Source organism: Neodiprion fabricii, chromosome 3 (genome assembly GCF_021155785.1).
Source record: "Neodiprion fabricii isolate iyNeoFabr1 chromosome 3, iyNeoFabr1.1, whole genome shotgun sequence".
Lineage (NCBI taxonomy): Eukaryota > Metazoa > Arthropoda > Insecta > Hymenoptera > Diprionidae > Neodiprion > Neodiprion fabricii.
Window position 1 is genome coordinate 9,363,862 of NC_060241.1, and position 14,533 is coordinate 9,378,394.

The window sequence follows — 14,533 nt, forward strand, 5'->3', positions numbered from 1 at the left end:
TCTGTTTTTTTATTGCATGAATCGTTAGTATAACTATTCAAGAATATGTGGTCAAAATTTCAAAGCAAAATTCCCATTAGTTCGAATGCAATGAGCACTTAAGTGACCGCCCGACGGTTCTGTGAAAAAGCGCACGGTAATTATAACGGAGCGGTCGCCCAGACCCTTCGTTTCCAGCTACCTGCCTCAATACCGCTGTACTATTGAATGATAGAATGACGCATACGAGCAAGAAGAGGGATTGCTATATGATGCTGGAATAGCTGATCAACCGGTGAGCATTTTTTATAATTAATTATTGCCTTGAATTTCTCGTTTTCGCTACATTTTATTTCAAACGCGTTTTTCTCGAAACGACGTTTTTTCGACTTGCGTATATTCTAGCTCAAAAAGTTATTGATCAATCGTTCTGAAATTTGGTGTAGATATTCTTTATTCAATTCCACGTCATATGAACCTAATTCGGGGATTATATTGTTATTAAAAATATATGTTTTTATGCAAGAAAGATGAAAAAATATAGTATAAAAACATGACATTGTGTTCAAACACCTCAAAAACATGCAATTTTCAATTTGTTTGATCAAAATTAGGTTCATATTCTTAGAAAATATGTTTTCAATGAAAAAAAAAAAAAAATCCTGACGATTACAGATAAAAATTGCGACGTCAGGGATGTACGCAAGCCAAATGCTCGGATGGCAATCGCCCATGGACTGCACGCGGTAACTCCACTATTTCCGGCGGAAATCATTTGAAAAAATTTCAAAGTGTACTTGAAAACATAAATAAAATATCCTCCAAGTTGAAACATTTTGCGATTATTCCTTTCTGGTTAAAAAAAAATCATTAAAAACAGCAAAATTTCGACCTCATAAACCGGTTTCCCCCCTTAAGGAGATTTACCGAGTATTATGATTCACACAATGATGCAGCAATGATTATAGTCAAATTCGATCCAGAATGTGCATTCTGGCAATGAAATTTATTCACCCTCTTGAAAACCAGCAAATCTTTACGGTATTACAGATTTGTCGCTGTAAAATGTCAGCACGAAACAATTAGTAGGTGAATATTCGATGATCAAGTAAGAGCCACTTGAGCTTATATTTAAGATAGATTTAAGATCTACACGTTTGGATGGGGTCAAAGCTGGATCACCTATACATGTGCGATGACCGAATTTCAACTAATCATTACAGCGAGACTTACAGAATAGTGCAATGTGGTTTCTTTCCAGTTTTTTTCTGGCTAGATATCAGAGAGCGAGGTCATTGATTCGTAGTCGTTGGTTGGATTGCGTTTTTTTATTGAGTCACTGACTGAGGTCCGGCGAGAGTGACTGTTTCAATTTTACCCTGACCACTGTATAAGAATGGAGCACAGAAAAATTTGGCGCCAGGCTAATGCGGTAAGTGGACTTGACCCTTATAATCAGACGATTTCTAACGGTTTGCAAACAGCGTTTAGTGTAATGGGAATTTTCCGTGCTCGCTTATTGTTTCACAAATAATTCTTTTCAGCGAATTTATCTCCATCCACGTGTTTGCAGTTGCTTACATATTCACGATCAATCGTTATCATAATTACTGGCAATCTCGTCTCCGTTCGATCAAGTCGCGACTTTTCACTGTAGTTGAAAAAAAACACGCGTTGAGCCCGAGAATTTTGTGGCGGATTTTCGAAAAAAGTGCTGACAGTAAACCGTGTTGCGAAATAATGGTTGACAAGGTCAAAGTCGATGCTGCGTCGGTGAGGCGTGTCGAGGCTATGTATACGTATATATATAATGAAAATGTTCCGTCCGAGAAACAGCCGACGACGATAAGTGACCGCCACGTGACACAGCACGTGCTGTTGCCGAGTGGAGGAAGTAACCCGCCCCCATCCGTAAGTGCAGCAGTAGTAAAGTTTCTCGACAAGAGGAGACTCGAGCTTAAGGTCACAAGGTTCGCGATTATATTCGTCGGAGGCAATTTTCCATAAAACACGTATCCCGCGCAGTATCTCGTCTGAAGTTCAGGTTATTAGTTGTTAAATAACGTAATTAAAGTTTACCTACGAAGATTGAAAACAAGGTGCGAGATGAGGGATTTGAATAAGCTTCCAAGTCAGCCTCTCAACTTGTTTGCTTCAAATGGAGTTAACAAGAGTTACTCGAGCACTAGCAACATTTCCGTCTCCTCGATTTCTACGGTAAGTTATCTAATTCCCTTATAATCTTCATCAAACTCTACTGTAGGGCGAGGGCGTTACACGGGACAATTTAGGATCGATTTTTATGTTCAAGTTCCGTACCTTGTGAAAAATTGAAGTAAATAATTTCATCCATCACGCACTCGTTTTGAACAATGCACTTTGATCGGTTGTCACATCTTCGAACGCGAATTAACATTAGCAATAATGGGTTTTCGATTTACCGGTTTCACGAAAGTTTAACACAGTTAAAAAGTATAACACTGAGATTCATATTTCACAAAGTATTGTAAACAAAAAAAAAAAATTAAATTATAACGACAGTCCTGTGACAGTTTCAATGACTAACGTTCAGGCATTCGATACTTTTTGTGATTCACATCCATATTCCAAGGTTGACAACATTAACCGATTCTGCGAATTTATCATAGCAACATGTATCACAGAGTTGATCTTGAAGACCAACAACGTGAATCGTAGACTTTAAGCAAAGAGAGACGGGTGTAAGTACCGATTAACGGTTTTTTGACTCAGCATGAACCTTTGACCCAAAATACGCGCGTTATCAGTAATGAGCGTTGAGTCATTGAGTCAATATGTGCGGTGACAAAAGACTATCGACGTTCCATATTCTATCATAATAGGGAGATATGGCACAGCAGGAGTATTTATGTAAAATCAAGGAACTGAAGAATTACTACCTGAATATTGCTTGGCCTTATCGCAGTAGCTCAATGGTTTTACGCCCGCATATACGTACAACGATTTGATTTTACAGGGAGATGAGTCAGTCTTTGACCCTTACTGCGTCGAAGAAAATCCGCAAAAAATCACCTGCGAAGACGTGACCTCAGCCGCGTTCAAAATCAAGTCGGGGATAATCAACACACCATGTGCGGTATGTAAATATCACTGTATATCGAGCAATCGGAAGTCTTCGATTCGCTTCCAATTGCACAAACGTCATTTTTCATGACACTCACCCGAAACCTCCCTCGAACAGAGATCCCGGCTGTCGGACTCCATGGGTATGGAGCTGTACCTGAAGATGGACTTCCTGCAAACCACGGGAAGCTTCAAGGAGCGAGGCGCTCGCTACGCTTTGCTGATGCTCTCCGACGAGCAGAAACGTAACGGAGTGATATCGGCCTCCCTGGGCAACCATGCCTTGGCACTTTGCTACCATGGGGCAAAACTTGGAATACCGGTCACAGTCGTGATGCCGGCTGTGGCGCCGATCATGAAAATCGCGGCGTGCAAACAGCACGGCGCAACGGTCGTCGTCCAGGGTTCGGACATGGGTGAGGCCAAGCAGAACGCCATGCAGATCGGCAAGGAAAAGGGCCTCGTCTACATCAACGGGTAGGAACAATATTCCCGACTCAGTTTGGCGTCTATGTCCACTGTCACAAGTGTGATATGCGGTCTTTTCCTCCTCCAGCTACGATCATCCGCACATCATGGCCGGTCAAGGAACATTGGGATTGGAGGTCGTGGAGCAGGTTCCAGATATCGATGCCGTTGTCGTTCCCGTCGGAGGAGGAGGTCTCATCGCCGGTGTTGCACTGGCGATAAAAACCCTGCATCCGCATGTGAAAGTTATAGTAAGAATCAGAAGAATCAGAAGCATCAATTCCAACGTATCCTAAAATACTGTATAACAGAGCAGTTCCTTATTTGACATTTTTTTTTTTTTTTATAATGAGCCACTCGAAATATATGTAATAAATACTAAAAGAAACCGGTGGAAGTAGGAAAATATTGTGACTTCTAAATATTTTCCTACTTTCTCTGGGTTTTACGGCAAATTTTTCGAGTGACACGTTAAAAAGAGAAAAAAAGTTAAAAAGTAATGAAACTGTATAATTCTTTCTCTCCAAAAGGCCTCTCAAAACCGTTTTTTCACTTTTCACCGATTTTTCCCAGGGCGTCGAGTCCCACAGGTGCGCAAGTTTCACGGCAGCCCGGGCAGCCGGTCGTCCAACTTACACACCAATAGAATCGACTCTAGCCGATGGTCTGGCCGTTCCTATGGTTGGCTACAACGCCTTCGTTACTGCCGATCCGCTGATTGACAAGCTAGTCGTCGTCGAGGAGGAGTGGATCGCCATAGCGATCTTGAAGTTGGTCGAAAATGAGAAGTGCATAGTCGAGGGTGCCGGAGCTACGGGATTGGCCGCCATTCTCGCAGGACAGCTCGACGAACTGAAAGGAAAAAGGTGAGGTGACACCATTTGAGTTCGCAACCAAAGATTCCAACATCTCTCAAGCAGCTCATTAGGAAAGTAACGGCTCAGTTCCTCCAACGAAGAGCTGAACGATGTTCCGATCGCCATCGTTTCAAATGCCACACCAACTTAGTAGTTTCGTAACTCATGAAACAATTTTGTACGATTTTACGAGCTCTTGGAATGTGATTTCTTGTAGTTCGAATGCATAATGTTCCTGACAGTACCTGTAAGACCTTTTTTCCTGGGTCTCCGGTTTTCCCGTTTTCTGATACGCGATCCCGCAGGAAGATGGTAGGTATACGGCAAGGAGTAGCGATCCTTGAGAAACAACGAAGCATGGGGGTGGTGGTTCTTCGTCAGTCGTTCCATCCGGAGTTCGCGCGTCATTCCGTCGTCGTTTCTGGGCGTCGTTACGTAACGACCCAAAACGAAGTATAATCGTAAAAGTTAATTAACCGTTAAACGGGCCATCCCTTAGCCCGCACCTCTTCGAGGGCGTTGCCGCCTTACCTACATCGGTTAAAATCTGTTTTAGAGTGGTCCTCCCCCTCTGCGGTGGCAACATAGATACGACGATCCTGGGCAGGTGCCTGGAGCGCGGACTTGCCGCCGAGGGTCGCCTCCTCAAGTTCACAGTGACGGTGTCCGACCGTCCAGGAGGGATCTCCGAGCTCTGCAAGATGCTCGCCGACATCGGGGTGTCCATAAAAGACATCATGCACGAGCGGGCCTGGATCATGTCGGACATATTCAGCGTCGAGGTCAAGGTCGTATGCGAGACCAGGGACGCCCATCACGCCCGACAGCTACAGGAAATGCTCTACAAGAACTACAGGAGGGTTGTTTTTGGCAACAGTTCCGAATTTTCAAACGGTGACGATCAATCCTTCACAGGGTGCTAGATTGTAAACCAGTTATGACGCTACCGCATTAGATTAAATGCGTTCAATCCGCGTTCAAACCGAAATCAAGATTAATCATCGATAGTTTTTGAATCGCCTTAGACTGAAACGACATTGAGGAAGTGTATTATCGAAAAATGACTTAGCGTTGCAACTGAATTATTTCTCTCGACGTTGACTCTAGATGATATTTTCAACGCTTACTTCAACTGATCGTGGATAAAAGAAGGCAACTCGTTCAGTTGTGTGAACATTGTAATGTGTAACTTTTATTTATTCCTATTTCTGATCTTGTGGTTATGGGCCAAACGTTTCTGTATATATTATACACCTACCTATAGTTCGCATAGCTGTAACGAAAGATAAAATTGTTAATCAATAATTCTGGGTATTATAAATGGGGTATCTGGGTAAAAGTTTTGTTAATAAAGAATGATTGATTAGTATTGCGGTTTCATACTTAAAAATTGATAGCCTATACTCCCTGAGAATGTGAAAAGGGGGTTTCTTTCTGTTGTTACGTCCTCCAGACTTCATATTCCTTTCCCACGGTCTTAGTTACCTTACGCTCTGTAGTCTACCCTTATCGTTCGCGAGTCAGCAGGTTCTCCTGTAACTCGCGGCTAGCTTGCCTGCTACATCCGGCAAAACCAGGCAGATCCATCCCAGCGCTCAAGCAAGACACCTATCCCTCTAAACCAAGACCATACCTTTTTTATCCTTCACCGACTCCGTTGCATTGACCACTAATAAACAACCATATACTTCAAATCGTTTACCTTCCCTTAATACCGATCCCTTTCTATTCCATTCACTTCCTGCATTGCGAGTAGTAGCACGCGAGTGCATAGTCGACGTGAACGGACCCTACAATAGCCAAATAACACCTTGGCTGGGCGTGGAGTAAGCTCCGATTACCGCTCATCGGAGCCTACGCAATCTACCCCGTAACACTGTGGTAAAAAACCTCGGCCGGGGGTCTAAGTTTAATCCTAGATCCAAGAAAATGGTGGCTAGAGAAAATCTCTCCGATAAAAATCCCCGCAGGATAGAATCACCTATGACAGAAAAAACAAAAAAAAAAAAAAATAAAACAACAGATTAAATTGAATTGACGAGGAAAATATAAAATTCTCACTGCAGAATTTTTTCAATGGGGGATTTTTTCAGGGGAGATTTTTAAAGAGGATATTGTGGATGGTGAGCAAGAAAATTAATGCTGGCTACCATCCAACCTTGGATCGTTTAATAAGTCGAAGACGATGATCGGGGTCCCCGAGTAACGCGGGGGAGAATTGGCTGAGTCGTAATAAATGTCATGGCGACTTTTGGTCGGGACATTGAATTAAACGAGTTTCAGCTACCGGTTACATTTCCTGAAGGGCAACCTGCGGAGCGGGGAAACCAGAACCTTGGTGATTTCGGCCACGTCGAGCCTTCTGGGTGCTGCGAAGCCAGCGCTCGTCGCTCCGACTTGGAACAACCCGCACATCCCCTGACACGCTGCATTTAACGTCGAACGAACTTCGTATCATAATTGGATGTATTAAATCCTGATGCCCGTGACAAACTGGGATTAGTGCTTGCTCGATTGTGCCCCGACACCACTGCCGACAAACTCATCGCGCATCTCGCCAGCTTAATTCGTCGTTATACCGAAACGCAGCTTGGCGGAACAACTGGCAGTCAAGCTCTGAATTTTTTACTTCCTACATTAACAAGGATCCCAGGTCACTCCCTCTGAATCGTTTTTTTTTTTTTGTTTCTTTTGTAACGTGTTATGGTAGACTAAAAAGTGAGCGACCAAGAATAAATCAGGACATCAAAAGTGTGAAGAAAAAAGCTGAGGGTGTGCAAATAATTTGAAATCACAAATCGAATAGTGATACTTTTTTTAGCAATATCTTATGAATATGTAATTTAATTCGGTTGTTCACAATAATGAACATCGATCGAATCACCGCGTTCATCAAACTCTCACTGTCGGCCCAAGGAGCAAAAGCAGCGACTATTTTCTAGGTTGAGCTAGGACTTAAGGGGGGAACCCAGTTTAGACCGATCGAAAAATCGTCTGTTTTTTTATTGCATGAATCGTTAGTATAACTATTCAAGAATATGTGGTCAAAATTACAAAGCAAAATTCCCATTAGTTCGAATGCAATGAGCACTTAAGTGACCGCCCAACGGTTCTGTGAAGAAGCGCACGGTAATTATAACGGAGCGGTCGCCCAGACCCTTCGTTTCCAGCTACCTGCCTCAATACCGCTGTACTATTGAATGATAGAATGACGCATACGAGCAAGAAGAGGGATTGCTATATGATGCTGGAATAGCTGATTAACCGGTGAGCATTTTTTATAATTAATTATTGCCTTGAATTTCTCGTTTTCGCTACATTTTATTTCAAACGCGTTTTTCTCGAAACGACGTTTTTTCGACTTGCGTACATTCTAGCTCAAAAAGTTATTGATCAATCGTTCTGAAATTTAGTGTAGATATTCTTTATTCAATTCCACGTCATATGAACCTAATTCGGGGATTATATTGTTATTAAAAATATATGTTTTTATGCAAGAAAGATGAAAAAATATAGTATAAAATCATGACATTGTGTTCAAACACCTCAAAAACATGCAATTTTCAATTTGTTTGATCAAAATTAGGTTCATATTCTTAGAAAATATGTTTTCAATGAAAAAAAAAAAAAAATCCTGACGATTACAGATAAAAATTGCGACGTCAGGGATGTACGCAAGCCAAATGCTCGGATGGCAATCGCCCATGGACTGCACGCGGTAACTCCACTATTTCCGGCGGAAATCATTTGAAAAAATTTCAAAGTGTACTTGAAAACATAAATAAAATATCCTCCAAGTTGAAACATTTTGCGATTATTCCTTTCTGGTTAAAAAAAAATCATGAAAAACAGCAAAATTTCGACCTCATAAACCGGTTTCCCCCCTTAAATAAGGCTGTAGGCCGTAATCCAGTTGTGTGAGGTCAGGGGACCGCGCGGGCCACTGTATGGTAGGACTTTCCCTGCCGATCCAGCGATCAGGGAATTCTTGGTCGAGGTATTCCCTTACTCGTTGCGTAAAATGTGGTGGCGCCCTATCCTATTGGAACCATACTCTGGGACCCTGAAAAATACAGTCAAAGAGTAATATTCATATTATTATGAACGATGTTCGTATCATTATTTCAACTTTTTATTTTTCAATTGTAATGAGTAATTGTTGAAATATTTCAATTGACGATGAATTAAATCATGATGATGATTTTACTGTTAATATTACTGTCAGAATCTTGGAAAACCGAAGCTTCGGGTAACTGCACTGAGATTTGAACCCAGGTCCTCTCGATTTCCTGTCAACTGCTCTGCAACCAGTGTTGGCCCTAATCGATAGGATTTGATTTACGAATTACAATTGTAATTTGTAATTGAAAGAATTAAGATCGCAGTCTACAATTGCCTTGCAAAATCATATTGAGCCCATTTTATAATTTTAATTAGTTCGACAAATATTGTCAATTACTTTGGCCATCGTGATTTTAATAAACTTCTTAGTTAACATGGGGGACCACGATCTCACATTATTATTATTAATTTTATTACTGTTATCAGCATCATCATTAATAGTATTATTTATAATCTACCTAGGTATAACTTGAATAAATTGTACTTACGTCCCCGTCAATCGCTCTGATTGCAGGTATAATCTGCTCCCTGAGTAACTGCAAATATCTTTCCCCATTTAGATTTCCTTCGATGAAAAACGGCCCGATAATGTGGCCGTCGACAACACCCACCCAAATGTTCACCTTGACAGGGTACTGTGTTCGATTTCCAAGGAAAACATAGGGATTATGTTGGGACCACGCTCTTGTATTCTGCTTATTCGGCATTCCCACTAAAAACACCGTGCTCTCGTCACTGAAGCACGCTCCAAGCCCCGTATTTTGATCATAAGTGTTCATTACCTGTTCGCAAAATATGAGGCGTCGTCCTGCATCGCCAGGCAGAAGCTCTTGGTGTTTCTGCAGCTTGTACGCTTTGTATCCCACCGCACGCAATACATTTATCATTTACTTTTTTAATAAAAAAATGTACAACCCTGTTCTTCATAAAGTAAAATTTTTATTGAGTACTGTCCGCGATTGATTTGCGGAAAGATGCAACGATTACATGTCAATAACTCGTCCAGATTGAACGCTACATTCATTTGTTCGTCGTTACCATACAGCAACCACAAATCAACAGGTGGTTTTGCATTATTACGGCGTCTTTTCGTGATTGAAGCGTTGTTTACTTCGGTATGCAATAATTGAATCTGCTTTCCAATTTAGTACTATCAAAATACTATCATCATTAGTACTATCGACTCATTTCACGGCATCGTACCCAAATCGCCCAATTCCATCGCATAATACGATACGTAAAATTGTAATACGGTTCGAACAAAAAGGAAGTGTCGATGGAAGAACAGTGAAGGTATTACAGCAGAACAGAAATACAAGTTATAAGACAAAATTAGCGATATGTTTGTGTGCCGGAGAAGATCCGATGAAACCTGCAAGCCGTATCGCTCAAGAGATAGGAATTTCAAAATTTTCGGTAAGGAATGTATTGCGTGCGGTGGGATACAGAGCGTACAAGCGTACAATCACGGCAAGTTTTAAATTATTGTTTTATTTAGTGCAATACGAAATTAAAAGTGATATTATAAACCACACTATCATCAAATGTAGATTTCAGAATATCCATGCAGAATTCTTTCGCGGAAAATTTGTCGAAAGGTAAGTAAATGCACGAAACATATGAGATATTCTTTCAAATTCATTTTAATTTTTACTACGTATTTATTTTTAGGATTATCGTGTTACTAACAATACGATGATCAATTAATTAAACAGTTAGAGGATATAAACTATTCCAAAGCCATCATGTTCAGGAGGTCGTTGAAATTCATGATGAAGCTAGTGGAGAACGAATCGTCCGTGGGAAAGTAATACCACGGACGAGAGTACATAATCCGCCGTACGAAGTGAAATAAGAGGTATGTATTAATTATGAGATAAATGAATAGTTCAATAATAATGCAAAAAAATATATTTTCAGGAACTTTGCGTCTATACGTGCAAAACAGAAATGGAAAATAGAGATGTATCTCCTTATCAAAAAAATATAAATAATAAAGGAATAATTATATTGGTCATTGAAATTAGATTTAGAGAACTACATTTTATATTTCGGTTTATAACAACATTAAGAAATGACAGATTTTCTTTCATTATTAAGAATGGGTGTAGAATGTGAAACTAATGATATATTATTGGTGGAGACTATTTCATCTTTAAGGATAGTCATGAAATTTTGAACTCATAATATTTATAGATGAAAAACAATGAAACGAAAGATAACTTGCACGTGATTCTCTAAAAATGTTGATGCGAGATTTTGAATTAAACATGATTAAAATTTAGCACGCTTGTTTCGATTTTTATTTATGCTGGTTTTACTGCGTATACATTACTTAAAAACATCTCACATCGTTGACGCAGTAATGAATATTGAGTACTGTATAATTTGATTCGTAGCTTCTGTTGGTGTATATATACATTATTTACATACATATTCAACAATATTACATACATATTCACAAATATTGCACGTATATATACATATGTTACGTGAGGGTGAGGGTGTACTAAGCGGTGATAGTTAATGATTAATCGAATAATCAAGCTCCCACGTAACGACAATGAATAATTATTGAAACTAAGAAAAGACCTACCTTTCGATAAGCCGGTAATTTGTAGGATCGTGTTGCTATAGTCCTGTACAGGTCTGTGAGGTTTGTTTAAATTGTTGAGGCAATTTTATAATAATAAAAATGGGAAAAAGGTCGTTCAAAATAAATGTTTAATATGATTTAACTGGTAAAAGATGAAGTATATTCCGTTTCGATTTGGTGATTGAAATGTCTGGTAACAATCAATGGTGATAATGATATATGAGCCGAAAGTAACAATTTATAAAGTGTTCAAGTTTATACAAATCGTGTGTTATACTATTCTAAAGGATATTATTATTTGGTACCAGGAACATCTACTCTGAACGGTGGTCAACTAGCTGGTCGTGATTATTCGATCTAGTATCTCTCTTTTTAGATTATCTTAAATCAATTATATATACTATTGTTAAGTCTTATTGGTTAATTCTTGGAAACAATAAGTACGATTTAATTGGGGGTAGTGAAGCTAGCCACCAATTCTAGACTTGCTATTACTGAAGTAAATTTTGATTAAAAAGGTGAAACAAAAATTCGTTCAATTTCGAAGATTAACACTCGGATTGACTTAGCTTTAGGTGAATCGGTCGACGAGATTGAGAGCCGTCGGATCGTGTCGGTCTGCGTCGGTAGAATGCTGGATCAGGGGCCTCACCTCAAGTTTCAAAGAGTTGATCAATCGAACGATGCTGAACGTCGGTCACTTAGTCTTTTTAGATTTGTAATGATATCTTAAGATTACCTGATTCGATTCAATCAGGGCCGAACTCAATTTAATTATGGAAAATGGAATATCATAAAAATGTCTATTCACAGAAGAGATGAAAACGTAGAAGAAAGTGAGTCTCTTGCAGCTAACAGAATAACTGGATGCTCGAATTTGACGAATTAGCGCGAGACTTTAGGTCGGTCACAACTAAGATTTTCCAAACGCTACTCTTGCTCGAGAGGGCTAATCCGGGTTTACGTCCACGCACTTCGCGACTTGACAGACGAAAGACGCGGCTTCTTGGGCCCGAGGGTCCAAGGAGCTGCAGTTGTAATTAGTTACAACGGTAATTAGCCAATGAGGTGCGAGGGCGACCTCGTGGTGCCCAAATCCACATGGTCAGCGTTACTTCTCGCTCTTCGACGGTGTTCCGACGATTCTCAATCTCGTCGGTGACACATTGAAGATATGAACAAAAGATATTTACATGCAATGTTCACCCATTCATTCATACATTCCAATAAGTAATCTATTTTAATTTGGTGGTTCTAAAGGTAGTGGTTTATCCTAGTTATTGATTATAGTTTTAACTTAAAAAGAGGGATATTTCCAGGCTGAGCGCTACTGATGCTAATTCAGCAGTCTCCTATCTCAGTTCTTGGTACCAGTTAAATAGAAGAAAGTTGAACCTTATACTAGGGATCATCGTTGGTCTCTACGTGACTTTTGCCAGGAGGGGTGGAACTCGCCGTTATTAGAATATGAGATTTTGATGAAATGATATCTGTGCATTGAAGAAATTAAAGAAATGAAATGAAATGGAATTTTGAGAAAGGTACGCCGAGGCGGTACGTCGGGGCGTAACACATATATACATTATTTACATACATATTTACCGAAAGAAGTTCGTGACCAGGAGGTACTGGTCGTCAAATTTTAAATTGTCCTGAGGATGGTCGGCAGGGCCCGGCCGAAACGTCGATTATTATGTTTACGTTTTTCAAAATAATTAAACTTTTTCTCCTGACCGGAATTTTCGACTAATTTCATCTTCTACATATTTACCAATATATACAAAATTAGTCCAGAAATCAAGCATAAAAACTACGTGGATCGTTTTGCCACAGATTTTGTTTTTTGAAATTTCATCCAAGCCCGGTTGAAAACGAAATTTTCGTTTTTCAAATGGTCCATTTTGCCCTCCAAGAGATCATTGACTGCAGCACACCAATCCGCCAGGAATCTCCGTACTATGACGTCAATAATCAAGTCATTTAATTGGGGCTGGTGTTCTGAACACGAAGACCATTGTTCGTTAATAACCTTACTCTTCATTAGTTCATCAACCCTCAATTTCAATCTCTTGCTTATTTCCGTCTTGTAGCACATAGATACCATGACATTATTGATGGCTGTCAACACTTGAAAGTACATCTGGTCAAATACTGAGTCTGACGTACGGTTAACTTCTTGATTTCGCACGAAAGAAGTTTTACAATTTATACATTCAACCACTTTCATCATTTGCTGGCTAATCTCGTTATTTCGAGATAAGTGCTGAATGATTTTTGGTCTGATTGTTGTCGATTCAGTTTCAGAATGAATACTGGATTCTATAGGTGATGAAACAATAGAATCATCTCTATTCTCAGAATCAATATCACGACCATCATCATCAACACAATCAAGGTCAACTAAAAAGTTTTTGAATGTAGAAATTATGTCAGAAATATCGACATTCTCGGAATCATTATGTAAAGAACGGTTTTCGGTATTTCCGTGACGTACTTTGAATCTTCCGATTTTGTCGATTAAGAAACTTCTTAAGTGCGAGGTGATCAACCTACAAGAAGGTTTCCTATTACAGCTCCGTTGCCTTAACCGTCCGAACATACTTTCAAGGTCGTCCTGGTTAAAATCTCTTGGAGAGAATTCTTCAAATCCATACGAAGACAAAATGGACCATAGCTTCTCAAACCCCTCCTCATTCAGTTTCCAGTTCTCCAGAGTTGGAACTGTAGCTTTACGCTGACTGTTTTTTGGGTCGAGGAATCGCAACTGACTCAGGAAGTATTTACTTCTCGCCCAAAGTTGATGGTGAGGACTGTTGCAGGTGACGTTCGTACGATATGGTGCAGTATCCTTGACGTGCAAAGGTGAACCATTCATTGAATCGAACAAGTTGTTGAAGAAGTTCAAAATTTCAGCTGTGAACAACGAGTTTTTGTCCAACTGCAACGGCCCTTCAGTAGCTGAAATGGGAACTGTAATTGTAATTACATTAATAAAGATTTAAACGAAACTATAAAAGTGCGATCATTCAGAACTATGTGCCAACGTGTTTCAGGTATTTAAGGGAGCTTTCCAGTGTGACAGCCCCAAAAATCGCTGTTTTTCGCGATTTTTTTTTTTAAAGAAAAAATAGTCTAATCGGTCTGGTTTTTTTTTTGTATATTAATTGGGTATTGAAGAATACAAAACAATTTTTTAAAGATCGATTTATTTATTAATTAATATCTATAAAAATGATGAAACAATTGTTGCAGAAAATGCACTCGGATGTGGTGTCCACGTTGGGGGTCACAATTTTGATCTGAAACAAAAAACACAAAAAGATTATTGATCGGTATATAATTGGCTTTCGTGCTATGGAGGCTTTTTTCTTTTTTTTTTTTTTTGCAAAAATGGCGCCGGTTTGAAAAA

At 39.7% G+C, this 14,533-nt stretch overlaps 1 protein-coding gene and 1 long non-coding RNA gene across 2 annotated transcripts; both read left to right on the forward strand.

Annotated features, from left to right (window-relative positions):
• Positions 1 to 1,811: 1,811 nt before the first annotated feature.
• On the forward strand, positions 1,812 to 5,775 carry LOC124178030 (L-threonine ammonia-lyase-like). The gene is made up of 6 exons (XM_046561103.1): positions 1,812 to 2,196; positions 2,975 to 3,094; positions 3,200 to 3,558; positions 3,638 to 3,800; positions 4,123 to 4,415; positions 4,963 to 5,775. Exons 1-6 carry the CDS (start codon positions 2,086 to 2,088, stop codon positions 5,327 to 5,329), a joined length of 1,413 nt encoding a protein of 470 aa, XP_046417059.1. The 5' UTR covers positions 1,812 to 2,085; the 3' UTR covers positions 5,330 to 5,775.
• A 1,852-nt stretch (positions 5,776 to 7,627) lies between these two features.
• Positions 7,628 to 8,206, forward strand: LOC124178031. The gene is made up of 2 exons (XR_006869711.1): positions 7,628 to 7,673; positions 8,054 to 8,206. It is a non-coding gene; the product is annotated as an uncharacterized LOC124178031 (long non-coding RNA).
• The last annotated feature ends 6,327 nt before the right edge of the window (positions 8,207 to 14,533 follow it).